Consider the following 20005-nt stretch of genomic DNA (forward strand, 5'->3'; position numbering starts at 1 on the left):
TAGCACTTTCCAACTTTCTTTTGGAACTTTGATTACCAGTAAGAAAAAGAACGGGAGAATCAAGAACTCCTCGAGGCTTCCTCTGGTCTAGATTCCTGCAGTGGGCTACTCCTAGGATCCCAGGTCTTAAGGCGAGACAAAAATGCTCCCTCCCGAGAGCGAGCACCTCCCTCCCACTCCGGAACTGCGAGACCTGACGGGCTGCATCCGCGGTCGCTGCACTAGCCTGGTGGTGGCACCCCATTCCCCGAACGGATGCCAGGTTCCACCGGGCTGTGAGTGAGGCCACACGGGCACCGCGCCCCGGGCGCACCCTCCCCACCCGGCCCGCGGCCCCGCCCCTGGCGGCGGAATCAGGAAGCGGTGACGTGTGGCAGCGCTGACTGGCTGCGGACCGCCGGGATCGCCGCTGCCAGCAAATTAAGGCGCAGGGCTTCTAGTTCCAGGGCGCAGTGTCCTCCGCGCCCCGCCGCGCTCGCACGGTTACGCTCAGGCTCCCAGGCATCCGCCCCCTTTCAGCGACTCTGAGCCGCTCCGACTGTCCCCAGAGTGGGGAGGGACGAAAGACGTGGAGCGGGTGCTGCAGGACCTCTGGGCTTTGCGCAGCTCATGCTAGTCTCCAGCTTCCGGCGGCGCAGCTTGTGCCCCTGCGGAGCGTCCCGGTACTTGCACACCCGGTTGAGCCCGCAGTTGGTACTCTCTGGCTAGTTGGAAGTCTCAGCGGCTAAAGACTCTTGCGGTGGGGGAAAGGAGACACCGGTGTGGAGCTCTTGGGAGGTTGGGGCTGACTCATCTAGAGTCCCTGGCTCCCCTCTGGCTGCACTTGGAAACTTTGCGCTGTGTTTCGGTCTTTGTCTCTTTGGGGGAAGCTGGACAGCAGTTCGGCAGGCCCGGTCCCTGGCCAGGACCGCACACTGGGGGCCATGGAGTTCACGGCATCGCCCAAGCCCCAGCTTTCTTCCAGGGCCAACGCCTTCTCCATCGCCGCGCTGATGTCTAGCGGCGGCTCTAAAGAGAAGGAAGCTACGGAGAACACCATCAAACCACTGGGTAAGTCGGGCTGCTAGACTGTCGGGGATGGGCAGGCATGGCGGGGGGAGCTGCACATTTGTTTGTCCTTCTGTCCCCTAGCTGCATGACGCTCTTGAGGGTGGCCACCTTTTCCGGCTCGCGCGGCAGCTCTGACCCGCGGGCCATAGACTGTACGTTGCGGGTGGGAAATTTTTTTTTTTTCCTTTTAAGACACAGATTCTTTGGGGGCTTCACAGTGTTGTTATATGCAACCAGTTTCATACCTCATATGTCGCTTTCCTTACGATTTGTCTAGAATCCTTTTGTCAAGTCGAACATCCGGGGTGTGTGTCTGTAACATTTTTGAGATAAAAGATTTAGAGATGAATAATGATAAAAGCCCCTTTTTAAGACTCGACAGAATTTATGATGCATCTAACACCTGCTTGTGCATTTGCAACCAAGGAGACTGTCACTTCACAAGAAACACGTTTGTTTTCCCCTGACTTGAATAGATTACACAAAGTCAGCTCCTTAAGACCCCTGTCAGGTGCTGTAGAATAAGCCACTTCTACCGTAACGAAGCCTTTTCTTCAGAGAAGCTCCAGATAGATGAGTAAGACATTTCATAGCTGCTGTCACTTTCAGTGGAGGTTGGCAAAAACATTAGCCAGTAACCATTTCCCAGATTCTTCAACTTTTAGCTATACTGTTTATTTAACAACCTTTACCATTTATAGAAGACACTATGCTCAGAGAAAAGGGAGAAAAGTGACTATACTCCCTTTAGCACGAGTGAATAGTGTGAGAAAGAAACTGCTGGAGATGTGTTTCAAGTCCCTTCACAACTGGGAGAAAGAAGTGTTCTCATCATCACCTTCTGGGTCCCTGGGTAATAATTAGTTCACATCCTGATCATCTGGTTGCCCTAAAACAGTGAAAAGCATCAAGTAAACTTAGGCTAATTTTTTTTAACTTTTTAAATTCAATTTTTTTCTTCTCCCTGTCCTTTCTCAACATTTTAACATCTCACACCTTGAAACACAGCAATAATATGGAAGATGAAATGTTAGAGAAGAAAAATAAGGGGCCTCAGCAGAGAGAAGAGAGAGCTACAATCCCTGCAGAAACTTAGAACCAAGGCAAAGGAAATGGGAAGATCTGCAGAAAACATGTCAAAGTCTCTCCTCCATGGTTTTCACTCCCTTTCGCTGGTTCTTCCCATCTAACCTCCTGTGTAAATGTAAACCTGCCAAAGAAATGGAAATAACCAATCAGATAAATTCCAACTGTGTAGAAAAAAATTCACCACCAATTTCAAAGTTAACTTTGTGGCCCTTCCCAACATTATCCACTCCTATTTAGGAGGCCTCCAAATTCTTTATAAATAAATGCCCCCATTACTGTTTGGTAGCTAGCAGGAAAAGAGAATTTCAGGTTAAAATTCCTGACAGATGTACAGTAGACTGGGAAACATGTTAGCCTCAGCTCTCCTGTCATTTCAACATTGCTTCCTTCTCTACTTTCCTGAGGGGGAAAAAAAAACACCTTCCTCTGAATTCTAAACTATAAAACCATTCACAGTTCAAAGCACCCCCACTTCATTCCAGTCTGTAAAATGAGCATCCTTCCTGCCCTGGGGCTTTTGAGACAGGTTCTGAAAGAACCTGAAGGCATCTTAGTCCCTTTCAAGGGCCAGTTCAACAGAGCACTATTAACTGACTATAATCCAAGGACTCCAGCACGTGAAATACCTGTTAAGAGAGAATGCAACACCAGCCAGATGCTAAAGAAACTGTAGGGTGAGAGTCAGAGGTGTCTCATGACTGCTCATTCAAACACATTAGGTCTATTCAAAAGAACCGCCTCAGACAACTAAGTCATTAAATTTTTTAAAATTGAGATATAACTGACATAAAATATTGTGTTAGAACATTTCTGTATTTTTTTTTTCTTCCATTTCCCAACCCTGACACACTGGTTAGTTTGGAGCTTAGGGAATTTGCCTTTTTCAATTGTCAGAAAAATTTTAAGGCTACTTATTAATTCTCTATAAAGATGTTATGTGAATGTGTTTCTGAAAATATTAGTAGAAAATATAATTTTGTGATCGCATGGTTCTCTTTGAATTTGAAAACAAGGATATGATCATTAATTTGATTATTCCTATTTAAAATTTTTTCCGTGAGTTGGATTATTATTGTAAGAGAAGGTTAAAATTCTCTACCTCTTGCTTGCCTGCCCCAAGTCAAAGAGAAATAAAACATTATATGTGTGTGTGTGTGTGTGTACTTAGAACTTGTTTCAATTCCTTGAAGGCACTTAGAACAGAGTTGTTTTGGAGTTCAGTTTCACATTGTCGATTCAAGTAGTTTCTTTTTTAAGGGACGCAAGATAATTGGGCCAATTACAAAACTCCTCCTGTATTCCATCAAAGTGACTGGTGTAGTCCTAGGCCCTTATCAGCTGTGGAGGAGAATGTTTGGTTCATAGGCAGTGGTATTCCAGCCTGATGGTTGATGGAAAACTGTTCTTCCTACTTTAACACTCCGCTAGTCTGGGTTTGGGGTTCTTTTCCTCACAGAACATTTTTTGAGAGAGAGAAAATACACACATTGTCCCTCAAGTAATTGTTTCAAGCCAAGTCCAAAAAATCGGAGAGCGTACTCCCGTGATTTAACAAGCAATATATTAGTCTTTCATAAGATCTCTCAGACTGGGAGGGAAATTATAAAAATGTTCCAATCTAACATTTGAAAGTCTGGGAAACTGAGAACTGGGCAAAGAAGTGAAGTGACTTAATTTTTTTTAAAAAACACATTCCCAACACCACAGCAAACCACACCCCCTTTTCATTTTCTCTTATGGGGAAAGGGCTTCAGGAGGGAAGGGAGGTTCCTCTCAAAGTGAGGAAGGAGCTGATATTTTTGCTGCTTTGATCTCCGTGGAAAAAGTGTCTCCTCTTTGTCAGAGAGGAAGAACTGGTACCAGGACCCACAAACTGAGAAGAATGTGGAGGGATAACAACAGGAATATTTGTTTTTAATTCTTTATGATCATTGTACTCCTCACATTTTTTCTTCTCCAAAGTGGGTTTCAAATAATGGTAACAAGAACTGGTCCTAGAACTCATTCATTTGGTTCAGCAAGCAAGCAAGCAGGAGCCATGCCACTCCACAGGACTCTCAGGCTTGGTTTGTATAGTGAATGGTCTTCACTGCCCTCCTGGAGATCCTGAGCATAACTTTCCAAAGTCAAATCTAGGTACCTATTTTAGTTGTGCTGCTGTCCTTCTTATATCTCTGATTGACAGGATTAGCTGTCATTCTCAATTCTTTTTGCCTGCAGAACAATTTGTTGAGAAGTCTTCCTGCGCTCAGCCCCTGGGAGAGCTGACCAGCCTAGATGCTCACGGGGAGTTCGGTGGCAGCGGTGCAGGCAGCAGCAGCCCCTCCTCCTCCTCTCTGTGCACTGAGCCACTGATCCCCACCACCCCCATCATCCCCAGCGAGGAAATGGCCAAAATTGCCTGCAGCCTGGAGACCAAGGAGCTCTGGGACAAATTCCATGAGTTAGGCACGGAGATGATCATCACCAAGTCTGGCAGGTAGCAGGAGGGCCTTGTGGTTGGAGGAGTGGGGAGGAGGGAACGGTGCCCTGTATGGCATAGGGAGTCTCCAGGAGCTGGGTGAAACTGCCAGTACTGAGCTTGAAGAGGAAGCTTTGCTCAAAGAGGGTTTCCTTCCATTGACTTGCTTTTGGTAAGACCTACTGAGACAGATGTCCAGGCATTTGCTTTCTTGGGATCTGGCTATAGGAAGCCCTACCCCCACCCTAAGGGCAAGAGACTGGGCTCTCTTCCTCCCTGCAGCCTGTTGTGTCTTTTGGGTGCTGAGTTTGCATCTGGAGGGAAGCAGGAACTCTCGACTTGTGCCTGCTGCGGTGCAAGGTGGGCTGCTCCATGTTGTGAGGGAGGCAGGTGGCTTCCTTTTTGTCACCTTTTTATCTTCCTTTTATTTGCAGAAGCTCCCATTAAAAACTAATATTAAAATCAGGGAGATGGAATGAAATTTGAAATGACCACACTCCTGGTAGGAAGGAGCTCTGGTGGGGGGCCCCTAGACGCCGAAGTCGAAGTCGGGGCTGATTCAGGGAAGGCAGGAAGGCAGTTCCTGGGACTGGGGCTAAGGGTTAGGGATCGGTGGCCCCTTGGCGCCCAACTGCTCCAGCTCTCAGGTCTCTGGGATGCACCCTCTCAGAGTCTCCCAAAAAGAAAACCAACCTGAGAACTCCGCCCTGGCTTTCTACTAAGACAGGGGTGAGTTTTCTCCCTGCAACATAAGGAGGTTACAGGACTCTCTCTGCTCTGGAGACTTCGCTTCAGAGCCTAATGGGCTTGATGATATAGCACAGGATTTTCCCTAATTGCAGACCTTTAGGTATTAATGAGGACTCCTGTAGAGATGACACTTAAGATTATCTAGGCTTGGGAGAAGGTCAGTCTCTGTATTTGCATCTCTGTGGCTTTGCAGGAAACAAAGAGTTTGGGGGCTGGGTAGAGAGGGAAGGGACCTCTCTTCCTCTCTAATTCTGGTGATTCTCTTTGTCTCACTGTGTCAGGAGGATGTTTCCTACCATCCGTGTGTCCTTTTCCGGTGTGGATTCTGAGGCCAAGTACATAGTCCTGATGGACATCGTCCCTGTGGACAACAAGAGGTACCGCTATGCCTACCACCGGTCCTCCTGGCTGGTGGCTGGCAAAGCGGACCCTCCACTGCCAGCCAGGTTTGTGTCTCCAGATTTTCAGCCAAGCAAAATGTCTCCTGCCCCTGCTGTTTGAATTTTCAGCAGGTCTGTTTTTAAAGCCGTGAGTTCTGGTAAGAAAGCGTTCCAAGCCCAGGCACTCCAGGATTAACTATACAAAATATGGATTAGTCTCTGAGAAAGGCAGAGTTTGTACTCAGAACACTGCTTTTAATTTTTATCTTTCTTCATAATTCATTTCAAAGTTTTTCTTAAATTTCAATTGGAATATTTGTTAGAAATCTAGACCCATTTCATATAACACCCCTCATTTCTATTTGGCTAACACCCAACAGAATAAACCTACTGATGAAGTGACTGCCCTAAACTTCTTTTTAAAAGTGTGCATTTTAGTACATTCGTAGCTTTTAGTAGGTATTTGTTATAGTGTGGTTATAACTTCACATAGTAAACATCATTTTGGTAAATGTGGGGTTTTTTTGACTAGTAAAAGGCTCAGAGATGTTTAAGTATGAAAAACAAACTCTTTTTCCCCCCTCTCCATAATTAGTGGATAAATGTAATTCAACATCAGGTTAATATACTTTTACTGAAAAATTATTCAATTAATATGTTAGGTAATGACCCAAACAAAACATGTCCATTTTTGTGCTAGTCATTGGTGATATTTTTCCAGCAGAACCCTGTTTAACAAATCACATGCAAACCTTTATTGCTGCTGCTTTGCCCAAATGAGCATTCTGAAGGGAAGAAAATTGTACTTTTACTTTATGTGACTATGACTAGCTGAAGAACAGAAATCTAACAGGCACTCTTTAATACAAACAATGAATCTTTACATTTTACACTTCACATTTACATAGCTGATTATACATTTAGGGCTCTAAAACCAAAACTTACAGCTTTAAAGTTGTTTTATGACTATGTAATTTTTATAATTGATAGGCAGTTCATATCAAGGCTAAGAATTTATTTAAATGTATGGGTTTAGGGACTTTGATGTTATGGTTCAAAGTATGGTTCTTTCTAAGTATATAGTTTGGAGTCTTCAGTCAAGGCACAGAATCAACACAGATAATTTACACATACAGTTCAAATGGAATATTAAGCTTACTTAGTAGTCGATCACATTATTAAGCTTACAGTCTGTTAAATACACTAGAGATGAGATTAAAAGGAGCCTCTCTGAGTTTTCCATTCCCACAAGAGACTAGGAAGGATCCCAGCCTTTCCAAATCGATATATTAAATAACAATCGGGACTAAAAAAATTTTTAATGACACTCATTTTGAGTGACTGTAAATGACAAATTTACAATAGATATTTAAATAAATATAACTAGTGTTCTCTACTATTTCCTATTAACTAGCCAGTTCACACTAATCTAGAGCTTCTTTCCAATATTTACAATTTTTTTTTTTAAAGGGGAAAGAGAGAGAGGAAGAAAGGAGACAGAGAGCTGAGTAATTTAGCAGATTCCTAACCATTTTTACAAGCAGCCTCTCCCACCCCTTTTCTTTTTTTTCTCTAAGTCTTTCCTCTAAGAAGTTAATCACTCTTATTTAGCATACATTTTCCTCCTATCTAAAGGTATGGGGAACTGGTTTAGGCCAGTTGGGAATATGACATGCCTTGTTTATGTTACTAATCTGTTCTGGCTGGAAAAAGAAAGCATGTACCAATACACTATCTTAACTGAAGCATGTTTAAGCTATTGCTGGAATTTTAAGTCCCATGAGACTTGAGAGAAGCGGGGCTTCCTGTATGCTTTTTCGTTCATCCTAGTTCAGTTTATTTATATTGATATTAGATTAAAATGTTTGTGCCTTATAGGATAGAAATATTCTAGATTATACAAGCAACTATTTTTTATTGCTATTAAAAGACAGTGCTATGATTTCTAGCTACATATGGGAAAGGTAAAGAATTTGGGAGGTGATCATTTTTGTACTTATGGTAGAAATTCCTTGCAATTCTAGCTCTTTGAAAGACTTTATTTTAGCCTAAAATTCATCAGTCAGTTGTTTCTAATCAGAAGAAATGATGCTTGACAGTATCATTTGATCATAGTAATGGGCAAGACATTGTATATAACCTAAATAATGTTTTATTTTCATAAATAAATTTATGAAATAAATTTCATAGGGCATTTGCTTTTTTAAAAAAGTTGATATTTAAATAAATTAATATTTATTAATCTTATATGTGTTAAATTGATACATAAAAAGGGACCATCTCACCAACTTTTAGGACTAAATACTTTTAGTCCTTTTTGGAGGAGTGGGTAGGATGTGGTTGTTGTTGCTCAGGCCCTCAGTCCTGTCTGGCTCTTTGTGACCCTATGGACTGCAGCACACCAGGCTTCCCTGTCCTTCATCATCTTCTAGAGCTTGCTCAAACTCATGTCCATTGAGTCGGTGATGCCATCCAACCATCTCGTCCTCTGTCGTCTCCTTCTCCTCCTGCCTTCTGTATATATAGAGTAATAGCCTTGGAAGGGTGATATTTGAAAAGCTATTTAATATTATGGTTGTGTCATTGAAGAATACTTCAACTGAAAGGCAATTAGGAGCACTCCTTTAAAAAATTATTCAGGCAGACAAATACCTAAAACCTTTAAAGTTCTTGTATGGGTTTGGTAAGAATCTTTAGAACTGTTGGCCTGTTTTGTGCTTAGATTCTGGTGGGCTTTGTGATGAAGCCTGTGATTCCAATTCTTCTATTGTTAGTCCTCTGTGTGACAAACCATGGCATAGACTTCTTATTCTTTACACGAATATTGTTAGGAAAGGTTTTTTTTTTTTTTTTTTTTTTAACTTTTTTCCTTTCCTTTGTTCCCTCCGTAATATGTATGTTTAATGGTAGTTACAAAGATTCTATACAAAATATAAATATAAATAACCTGTGGCATGGATAAAGGAATTTATCCCATTAAATCAAGGACATTTCCTTCCCCTGTTATTAGTTCTATAATCTCCCATGACTTCAGAAAAGCTTATGTTAAGTGGATATTAGGATTGTGATTTACAAAGAGTCGTACTTAGTTTAAAGCTTTGCAGGTAAAGCAAATGACTTGCATTTAACTGTCAGTAGGTAAAAGCTAGCCAAAAACATAGCAGCTGATCAATAAATGACAAATACCTGATAAGTACATTTTTCCCCCATCAAAGCTTTTTGGGGGGGAGGGGGGAGTGCTTAGGCTATTTACAGATAAATACACTAAATAATTTGAAGCTTACCCAGCTTGTTTTCACTCTCATTAGCGAGCACTTAACTAGGTAATGATGAAAGAAGTAATATTAAGGTACCAGGAGAAGCAAATAGACTATGTGATCTATTAAAAGTTCCCCGGGTCACTGCATTAAGCACTGTCATGCTTATAAAGAAAACAAACTTTAAACTGAGCCACCTTCGAGTTTAAATGGATAGATTCTCTAGAATTGTTTCCTCTTTTAAATTATTTGTCTTCACTGCTTTTTAGCAATGTTTATACTAGGAGCTCATTATGCAATTACTATAACCTAGACTTTTCTTTGAAAATATCTACAATTGAATTTTATATTTGACAGAAGCAGACCAGTAGTTGATTAATTAGATGGAAAAAAAACCCACCTTTAAAAAAACAACTTGCTCAGTAAATAATACAAAATGTATTAAGTATTATCCCTTGAAAATCAATAATAGAAAATGTATTAAGTATTACCCCTTTAAAATCATTGGTACACAAAGAAACACATTTGTATGTTTTAGCATCATTTTGGCATTGCTGTATTATTAGAGATTAAATGAGGCAAATAAAAATTCACCATTTATATGAGATTTTTGTGTTCCTTTAGAATCAGGATATTTTAAAACCCACAGTGAGATTTTTTTAAAATGTCTCAATAAAATTCTGTCATAATTTTCTTAGGTTGTATGTACATCCAGACTCTCCTTTTACTGGCGAGCAGCTACTCAAACAGATGGTGTCTTTTGAAAAGGTGAAACTCACAAACAATGAACTGGATCAACATGGCCATGTAAGTAGTGCTGGGACTACGCGGATTCCCTGGGGTAGCATGGAGAAGCCACGTGAAAATTTCTCTGTTGAAGTCTCTTCCTTTTCTCCCTTTTCCCCTCCAACCTTCCAGCTCTGAGTCATTCTGTGAGAACATTCTTGTGTTCTTTGGGGAACCCTGATACATACAGAGATGCTGTATGCCATTTCTATGTAAGAGGGTCAGGGACCTTTGGCACTGTAGAATCCCACTTCTGCAAATGCTTTACCACCTGTGCCAACTAAACAAAGGGAATGTGCATTTTGGAGGTTACTACAGCCCATTCTTGGATTAAATATTTAATTTCTATCAGTGATAGATAACACAGCATAAAGGGAATGCGGCTGAGACCTCCTATGGCCGTTTCCCAAAGTGTGTTCTGCAGAATACATTCTTGTGAGATACAATGGGACCAAAGGGTTTTACGTACAAATAAATTTGGAAAAGTGCTGTTCACTTATTACATATCTCTTCTGTAGTGAATCTTATGAGTATTAGAACACAGATAAGTCTTGCAGTTAAAAACAAAACAATTTGATTTTATGTATCAATAAGGAATTCATCAAATGTGGAGAAAAGAGAAACTGGAATTCTGAGCGCCTATCAACATTTAATAGAACAGCCATTGACACAGACTTTTACACAATTGCTAAGAATGCTTTTTAAGGAACTATCTGTGATGTTATTTCATGCACTTAAGTAAAGATTCACATTTTAAAAAGTGTTTTAGATTTTATGCTAAGGAAACTTCAGACAGACATGCATGCTTCTTTTTGATGAAGAGAATACTGTTTCTTTTTTTTTCTTTGCCCTGTTTGCCAGAAAGCAAGTTGGTATTTTCATAATTTCTCTCCTTGGCTTAGATATTCTGATATAATTATTCTCTCTCTTATCCCTTTTATTAAGGCTCTTGTTACTTAAGGTTTTAATTTTTATTGGATCCATGCAATTTAGAAGAAGAGTCTCAAAACTTTTCAAAAAAAATGGTTACATATACATAGATAATAAATTAGAGAGCTCTAGACATGGTTTCAAAAAATTGGATTGAACGTAAAACCAAGTAAATCACTTCAGGCACTGCCACCATCCATATGCCCACAGGAGACCTTGTTTATCCTGACCAAGTCAGAGTAACTAGGTTAACCTACAACTCAGTTGTCCAGAATTGGTGTGTTTTCCTTTCAGCATCAGTTTCATGGAGAGGAATAGCACTAAGCCATACTTCAGGAGCTCTGGGTTCTGGTCTGATTATGCCAAGATCAGACCGTGACAAATTGTTTGCCTAGATCTTAGATGATTGCTAATATCCATTTTAGCTTTAAAATTTTATTATTTAATATAACTCTTTTTCAGCAGAAACAGTATGTTCTGAAAACTACAAGGAAATTTTTTAGATCTTGTGTTGTTTAGACAAGTTCTCTGAATCAGCCCTGAAGAAACCCCCCTTTACAGATACATTTTTGGTTTTATAATATGAAAATTTCTTATTTCCAGGAATTTATTTCTCCAATGAAATAAAGTCTACATTTCTATCAATGTTTCTTAAATCCACGAAAGCCTGAGCAGAGGTTCAAGAAGCCCTGGGGTCTGAGACTCAGTCTCGGGTCTGAGTCTGTCAGATACCTGAGTCTGTCAGAGTCAATACCCTTTAGTAAAGGAAATTAACCTAGGGCTGGCATAAATAAGGAAGAGGGGACCTTATTTAAAGCTTAGGGCTTTTTCCAGTGTGTATATATGTGTGTGCGTATGTGATTTGAAAACTCTTGTCTTCTTAGTAGAACATGTACTGAATGCTCAGGTTTTTCTTATACCAGTTTCAGGAGGCAAATGTTTGGCTTTGTCACTTCAAGTTTATTCCAATTTTAGGACTGAGCACAGATATCTTCAATTCCTTGGAATAAATGCATTATACAAAGAGATAAGTTTTTTTTTTTTTTTTGCTGGTTTATGAAATTGTATAACTTTGTTCAGTTAGAACTCAAATCAGAAAACTAGTCAATAACCAATATTTAATCATCCATCAGTGAAGCGGACCTGTGTCTACCAGGAGGGGTCCCATAGGGGGATGTACGTGAATTCTGGAACCTGGGGTGCAGTGGAGAGTGGTGGGGATCCTGAAGGGGCCTCTTCTCTGTCCCGACCCTATCAGCCTCAATATTGAGAGAGAGCAGAAACAAGGGGCCCACTAAACTCACTGATGCTGTTTTGATTGGTTTGCCAGCCCCTGGAATCCAGATAAGTTTTTAAAGTTTATTTTGATTCATTTTAAGCTCTTGTTTGCTTTAGTAATTCCTATTCAAATTTGGGATCATAAAAAGATGGCATGTTCAGAATTTAATGCCAGTCAATGCCCTGTAACTTTGATGGTGTATATCTCAGGACAGAAACAGATTGATTCTGTATCAGTTATCTCACAGTGACTAGTATTTAACTCCCCTAAAGTCAACCAGCATTAACATTCACCCACACACCCAAGTTAGCCAAGGAAACAAGAGAGCGACAATACTGCATGCTGTTGGCCCTGGTCCTGCCACAGCATGTATCAAACACCTCCTCTGAGAGCCATGCTCTCTGCTAGGCTCCTGGGGTGAAGGGCGTACAATGTGAGCCCTGTTATCCCAAGAAAAACATACTCAATTTTGTATACTTAGGTAGCTGTCTAGGTGTGGCGTTGGGGGAGATGTAGAAAATCTTTAATATCTGAAAGTAAATTTGTTGCTCAAATTTCATAATGGCAATTGTATTTTATTTCAATGATACATGAAAAATAGTTCCTTTGTAAACAAGGGTATGTTTCTAAGTATCGGGCAACTTTTATTAGCTATAGAATGGAAGACAGTGTCATTATCATTTCTATTTAGTTTGTAACTGGAAGTTGGAATCAGTGAAGCTATCAGACATGATGATGATGATGATGATACAGTTATATTTACTGAGCACTTCCTATTTGCTATGTGATTTACAAGAGTTACATCATCTGATTCTCACCACAACTCCTGTGAGTTTAAAACTTAAATGCTTTTGGATTTAAGAAAATGGGGTGAGAAAGGTAAGATCACTTGGCCCAAGATTAAAAGAGCGAGAAAGTATCGAGTCAGTTTTCCAACCAAAGTCTATCTCACACCTCACTGCCTTTTAAGTTTTATTTCCCTACCATCCACCACCCACCCCAACCCCCAAACGCCCTGTCCCAAGTAACAATCTGGCTTCCTTGAATATGTAATTTCTTACTTTAGAAAATTTAGAGACATACTGCTTTTGATCTAACCAGACTGAAAAACAAAAACTATTTTTTTCAAAACAAACCTATCCTCCAGATGACTTTGTCCTCTATAATTTTAGAAAGAACACTTGAAACAACCTGTGTTATTTGCAGTTGTTTTGGTAAAATGTGATTCACAATGATGACTCTGCAGTATTCTGTACAAATTACTTGCCTGGAGAATGGAGAGGGTAGATTTTAATCTTAAAACTACATTTGAAACTGTAGATTTTATGATTCTTTCTTTGCCTCATTGTAATTGGGCCTGTTTAGCAATATAAAAACCTAAAATTCAGTACTGTACTTTCCATTCTTTGTTGTAGATAATTTTGAACTCAATGCATAAGTACCAGCCACGGGTGCACATCATTAAGAAGAAAGACCACACAGCCTCATTACTCAATCTGAAGTCTGAAGAATTCAGAACATTCATCTTTCCAGAAACAGTTTTTACAGCGGTCACTGCCTACCAGAATCAACTGGTGAGTGTACCCTTCACAATTTTTTTTGCCAAAAAAGATGAGGTTTTAGGAGATGCTTTTATCTGCTTGGAGAGAAGGGCCATCCCAGTACTCAAAACAGAAGTTTACTTTGAAGAAAGCTATGGAGAATCAGCCCCGGGACCTCCAAGTATGTTGAGTGACTGCAGCTCAGTGTTTTAAAGGTCTGTGTTTCCTAGAACCTTTACTTTCCCAGTCAAGCTGTTTACTGCCCATTCTCCTGCCAAAACCTATCCCCAACTGACTTCTTACCAGTTTCCTTTACCTCCTCTTGGTAGGGCCTCATGATGTACATAACCATATACCCACGACTTCATAAAATTTTAAAGTTCAGTTTTTCTGCTAAATTAGCACACACAGTCTAGCCAACTACCCAAACTATTGATTTGTTAGATATTTTGTGAGACTTATTCAGCTGAAATTAGGCTAAGATAATTATAGTAGAATGATTTTAAATACCTCTTTAGATAATAAACTGTATTATGTAAACATCAAGATATCTAATTTATAATATTGAGTTTTGTATTTTCTACTCTGTTGTAAATCATATTTAAAATTTATGCATTTCTAAGGCTTAGACTAAGTTGGTAAATAATTATCAAAATGTTGCTAAGGATTGGATGCTATTAAGATTCTTCCCTATTTATTTTTCTTTCATAGTCAGCATAAATTTGAAGGCTTTCTATATGACTTTGAGTTGACTTCAGTTCATCACTGTGGCTGCCATTTTCTTTGCCTGTAAACTGAGACTAAGAACTGGACCATCTTAGGGAATTCCTGTAAAGGTCAAATGGGATGCTGTGCATAAATATGCCTTTGGAAACTCTAAGGCACTCTATCAAAAAAAGGCATGTTGTGACTATTAGACTGTCTCTGGAATGTCCAAAGAGGATTTCTCACCATATGGATTTTTAAAAGTTAATGGCATTTAAAAAAATGAAATAATGTATAAATAATGAAATCAATGTATGAATGTTATCATACTGTTTATCTTTAAATGAAAGCAAAGTACTATAACATTTTTATTATCCCTAAAATAACCCAAGAGTGGCAACTTCCAGAGAATGCCCAAGCTAAAAATTTGGGTATAGACTGAAGCCCACAGAGGCCTAAAACACTAATGCTACTTTTCTTAGAATCTAGAACACTGACATCAACAATCCCATTTTCAATTTATTTGAGAACCCATGTAATATAGATATCACAGGTTCAGAAAAGATTCCTGAAACATTCATTCAACTTACACTAACTGAATTAGTAGCTTTTTATACTATAAACATTGAAAAAATAAAGTATTAGTCACTCAGTTGTGTCCAACTCTTTGCAACCCCATGGACTGCAACCCACCAGGCTCCTCTGTCCAAAGGATTTTCCAGGCAAGGATACTGGAGTGGTTTGCCGTTTCCTTCTCCAGAGGAGCTTCCCAATGCAGGGATTGAGCCCACATCTCCTGCACTGAAGGCACATTCTTTACCTGCTGAGCTGCCAGGGAAAGACTCATATAACATTGTGTGTGTGTGTGTGTGTGTGTGTGTGTGTTAGTTGCTCAGTTGTGTCCAGCTCTTTGCAACTGCATGGACTGTAGCCCACCAGGCTCCTCTGTCCATGGAATTCTCCAGGCAAGAATACTGGAGTGGGTTGCCATTTCCTTCTCCAAGGTATCTTCCCAACCCAAGGATCAAACCCAGGATTCTTGCATTGCTGGTGGATGCTTTACCATCTGAGCTATTAGGGAAATACAAGAGATCCTGTTGATGTTTGAGAATGAAACAAAAATTTGTCATGTGAAAACTTCCTTGCTTTTATGAAAATTATCTGTGAAAATTATGGACAAAACAAAATTAAGGGAATTTTAAGTATAACATCTGAGATTTGGTCTAACTGGCAAAAGTGCAATCCTGAATAAATATTGGCAGGACCTCTCATATCACAGAAAATGGAACAGGAGGCTATTATCTACATGATTATAATAATAGCTAATATTTGGGTACTTACCATGTGCAAAGCACCATTTAACATACATTGTCTTATTTAATCCTCACAATGATATCTTGAGATAGTAACAACAGTATTTTTATGTTACATTTCATAGCCAAAAGAATTGAGGCATGGAGTTAAATAACTTATCCAATGAGACCTTGCTGCTTCCATCATAGATTTAAATCCAGGTGGTTAGGTGTTAAATGTCAGTGTTCTTAACCTCTAAGCTTAGGTACTTGGTGTCCCCAAGAAAGCAGAACCTCACCTCCTCTCAGCTTGTGACCCTGATGGATTCAAGACATTCTTTTTAAAGGTTTTTAGTTCTTTCTGTTAATTTCTTTTCTTTTCAGCATGTGCTCACTGCTTACCTGCTATGTGCAGGGAGCCCCTCACACTGACAGCAGTCAGGGTAACAAGATGGTCATCATTCTAAATTGACAGAATATCCGCTGGCATTAGCTGTTTCTAATAGGAGCTGTATGCTTTAGTGACATTATCTCATTGAATTCTTTTGCTCCCGATCAACATTTATTTGGAAGATTTTCAAAATCCAAAAGTTAAACAAATAGTAAAATGAAGCACATGTGCTCTCTACTCAGATTCAACAATTAACATTTTTCCAGTGTGCTTTACCTTCCCTGCTCCATTTCTCAACCTCTGTTTAGGTATCTACTTTCCCCCTTCTCTCAATCATTTGAAACTAAGTTGTATGCATCATGATACTTTACTTGTAAGTACTCCTACAAGTCCAGACTGACAATAAGATTATTCTGTAACCACAATATTTTTAACACATTTAAAACTGAGTTCGTATTAAAAATTTCAGGTTAGACCAACAAATGTCTTTATAACTCCTACCCCCTTCCCCTAAACTAGTATCCACCAAAGGTTCATGGTTTGGATGTTACTTTTAACTTAGAAAAAAAAAACCTCTCTATATTTTTAGTAATGTATCACTTAATTCGGATACTAATCCCCTGAATAAGGCCCTATGAGATCCATTTTGTGGATGAAGAAACTGAGGTTCAGAATGGGCTAATGGGCTAATGGGCTAATACACTAGCCCAAATCTGGTAAGTGGGATAATTCCTTTTGGGTGTTAATTCCTACTTTTTGAAAGCATCATGCTAGAATGCAGGATTAAGAAAGTGACCACTGACAGTGTAAGGGCTGGGAAACTGAATTTGAAAATACTTAGTTAAAATAGGTTAAGATTCTAATAACCACATATCCCAAAACCAGTTACTCCTCTTGAGAAATGTTTATTTCTAGTTAAGATTATAAGTGGGCTCAAAAATCCACTTACCAGTGCCTATCTAGCTTTCACTGCATCATTAAGTGTAGTGAGTGATATGATTAGTATATCATTTCATTGCTAAATAACCCACAATAAAAATGACTAAAATCAGAAGTGATTTTCTCAATAGATCCTGCCAGGTCTGAGTTTATTTCTATGCTTCTACCTTTAAAGCCATAATCCCTACCTAGCACAATGCCGCATGCGTGCACATGTGTGTGTGTGTGTGTGTGTGTGTGTGTGTGTGTATGTATATGTACATCCTGCCGCCCCCACCCCACCCCGCCCACACACACTGGCATTGTGCTAGGGGTTATGGCTTTAAAGGTAGAAGCATAGAAATAAACATTGCTATATCATGCTTGTCTACTGATTTACCTATAATAAACATAAAATAAATATATAGGAATTAAATTAAATATGTGCTGCTGCTGCTGCTGCTAAGTCGCTTCAGTCGTGTCCGACTGTGTGTGACCCCAAAGACGGCAGCCCACCAGGCTCCCCGTCCCTGGGATTCTCCAGGCAAGAACACTGGAGTGGGTTGCCATTTCCTTCTCCAATGCATGAAAGTGAAAAGTGAAAGTGAAGTCGCTCACTCATGTCCGACTCTTCGCGACCCCATGGACAGCAGCCTACCAGGCTCCTCCACCCATGGGATTTCCCAGGCAAGAGGACTGGAGTGGGGTGCCATTGCCTTCTAAGTACAGTATAAAATAATTTCTTTCATGGCTAAATAACAGAAAATAAAGAAAAGATTTAAAATTTCACACTTAAGATCATATTTATATCTTTTAAACTTTGGATAGACATTACTTTCATATATATTAAAAGCCAAATCAAAGTTTCCAATAGAATTTGTGAAAAAGCTTCTCATTTATGGTGTCTTGTAGTTTTATTTGTAAGAAGTGAAAAAGGTACTTTTTCCCCTATTTTTTGCTATTTTTTTCCTCTGGTTTTTGTGAGGAAATGATTGAATTTCTTTACATTATTAGTTTAAAGCTAAATACATTACACTCTCAACAAACTATTTTATAATTTAAGATTTAAAGGTCATACATTGTTTTTGAGCAGGCAAGCCATTGCTGTAGAGTTGAAGTGTAGGTCAGGTTTCATTTTTAAATGCCTTTGGACAGATCTTTTCCTGACAATTGGAGAAATGGTCTCTGAGGGCCAATTTCACCTTGTGGTTGGGAACCCCAGCTCTACTCAGAGTCCAGTGATATCACATGGAATAATAACTATTGGAAAAAGTCCCTTTCTCTTTGGTGCAGCTGGCAGTGTAAAAATCTGCCCTCTATTTATGCATACACTTATCTATAGATAAAGGAGATGTTGAAAAAGTGAATTTTGTGGTTAGGAAATGCATTATGATCCATATTTTCAAGATAATACATGAAAGAAAAAAAAAAAAAAACGGGTGTATTTTTGCTGGAATGGGCTTCATTGGTGGCTCAAGTGGTAAAGTATCTGCCTGAAATGCAGGAGGCCCAGGTTCGATCCCTTGGTCTGGAAGATCCCCTGGAGAAGGGAATGGCAACCCACTCCAGTATTCTTTTTTTGTTTATTTGTTTTACACTCCAGTATTCTTGCCTGGAAGACTCTATGGACAGAGGAGCCTAGGGGGTTACAGTCCATGGGGTCACAAAGAGTCAGATACACTGAGTGACTGACACTTTCATTTTTCACTTTTAGTCCGTGATTTGCATGTATGTAGCTACACTTTTCACTTTCCTGCATCGGAGAAGGAAATGGCAACCCACCCCAGTGTTTTTGCCTGGAGAACCCCAGGGACGGGGGAGCCTGGTGGGCTGCTGTCTGTGGGGTCACACAGAGTCGGACACGACTGAAGTGACTTAGCAGCAGCAGCTACACTTGAAACCGCAGGATTTCTTAAGCACATACTACTGTTCTTACATGCTAATTGTTTTTCCTCACAAAATGAAAAACGCTGCATTTTTAAAATTTGTTGTTGAATCATAAAGACATTTCGGTAGTTTCACGTGGGTTCTATACATATTATGTTCAGTAATTGACAATTTTGGGATCCTTCTTTTAGTTTTACCTTTGACATGGGTGATGTTGTTTAATGGCATTACAAGCTGCAGGCATTTTATATTACAAAAATGATGTCCAACTGAAATCACTATATATAACTCAGATCCTTTCTTTCGTCAGTTCTCAAATGTATAACTTTTTCAGTTCTCCCAAATTTCATAAAGGGATGTAAAACTATATCTGCAAAAATGAATTTCTGTTAACTACTGGTTTTTATTTAAGTATCTATGGGATAAAATCTGTGCCTAAACTTTTAAAAATGTATGATTAACTAGAATGTTAAAACTTTGCTATTTAAAATTTTCTTTTTCTGAAAATACAAAACAAAATGAAATGCTTTTTATATAAACTTAAAAAGAATTTCACTTAGTCTATAACTGGTAAACATGAAATCATATTTCTGACTGCTTGTTTTTGAAGCAAAGTTCAACAAACATTTCTGGGGAACTTATTGTTGGCACCCTGATAGATTGAGTCTAGTGATACCACAGTGAGCTGATTAAAAAGTTTAACCCACAGTTCTTCTGTTGTTAATCAGTACTTCATAAAGCCTGTTCAAGACTGTAGTGGTTAGTTCAGGGCCCCCAAACAATGGTAGTAAGAGATCTATTCAGCTTTTATCCTCTAACTTTCAAAAGTAATTATTAGATAACAGGAATTAGGTAACATGGCCCATAGAGAAAGTAAATATTGGGTTAATGTCCTGAGATGCTTCTCTAACTAGCACACTAAAGTTTAAATCACTGCTGAACCAATTGGTAAATCTAGCTGTATATACTATTCTTGAAGCTACAGTTTGAAATTATATCAAACTATAAAGTAAAAAAGTTACCATTGATGCTCTTGGGGATGATGATAGAAAGACTATAAAGATACTAGAAAGAGAAAAATTCTAATAAATGAAAGAAAATTCCAAAAAAATCTGAAAACCTGTGCTGAATTGGATTTAGTTCTCATTCAAAGTTATGGTGGTAATACTAGATACGGTGACACATTAGCTGACAACACACACTGAAAATATTTCCTCTCTACAGTAACTCCACAATCATCACATTCTAAGCTAATAGTCTTTACCTTTTGGAAATACAAATAACAACAA

At 39.3% G+C, this 20005-nt stretch overlaps 1 protein-coding gene across 1 annotated transcript in view; it reads left to right on the forward strand.

Annotated features, from left to right (window-relative positions):
- Positions 1-482: 482 nt before the first annotated feature.
- Positions 483-20005, forward strand: part of TBX20 (T-box transcription factor 20) — a 48439-nt gene continuing 28916 nt past the window's right edge. Inside the window, exons 1-5 of the mRNA XM_055590422.1 lie at positions 483-1050; positions 4360-4618; positions 5632-5796; positions 9686-9794; positions 13398-13556. Coding sequence (XP_055446397.1) covers positions 924-1050; positions 4360-4618; positions 5632-5796; positions 9686-9794; positions 13398-13556 — 819 coding nt within the window. The 5' untranslated portion in view covers positions 483-923. The remainder of the gene's footprint in view (positions 1051-4359; positions 4619-5631; positions 5797-9685; positions 9795-13397; positions 13557-20005) is intronic.

This window comes from Bubalus kerabau, chromosome 8, assembly GCF_029407905.1.
Source record: "Bubalus kerabau isolate K-KA32 ecotype Philippines breed swamp buffalo chromosome 8, PCC_UOA_SB_1v2, whole genome shotgun sequence".
NCBI classification, from domain to species: domain Eukaryota; kingdom Metazoa; phylum Chordata; class Mammalia; order Artiodactyla; family Bovidae; genus Bubalus; species Bubalus kerabau.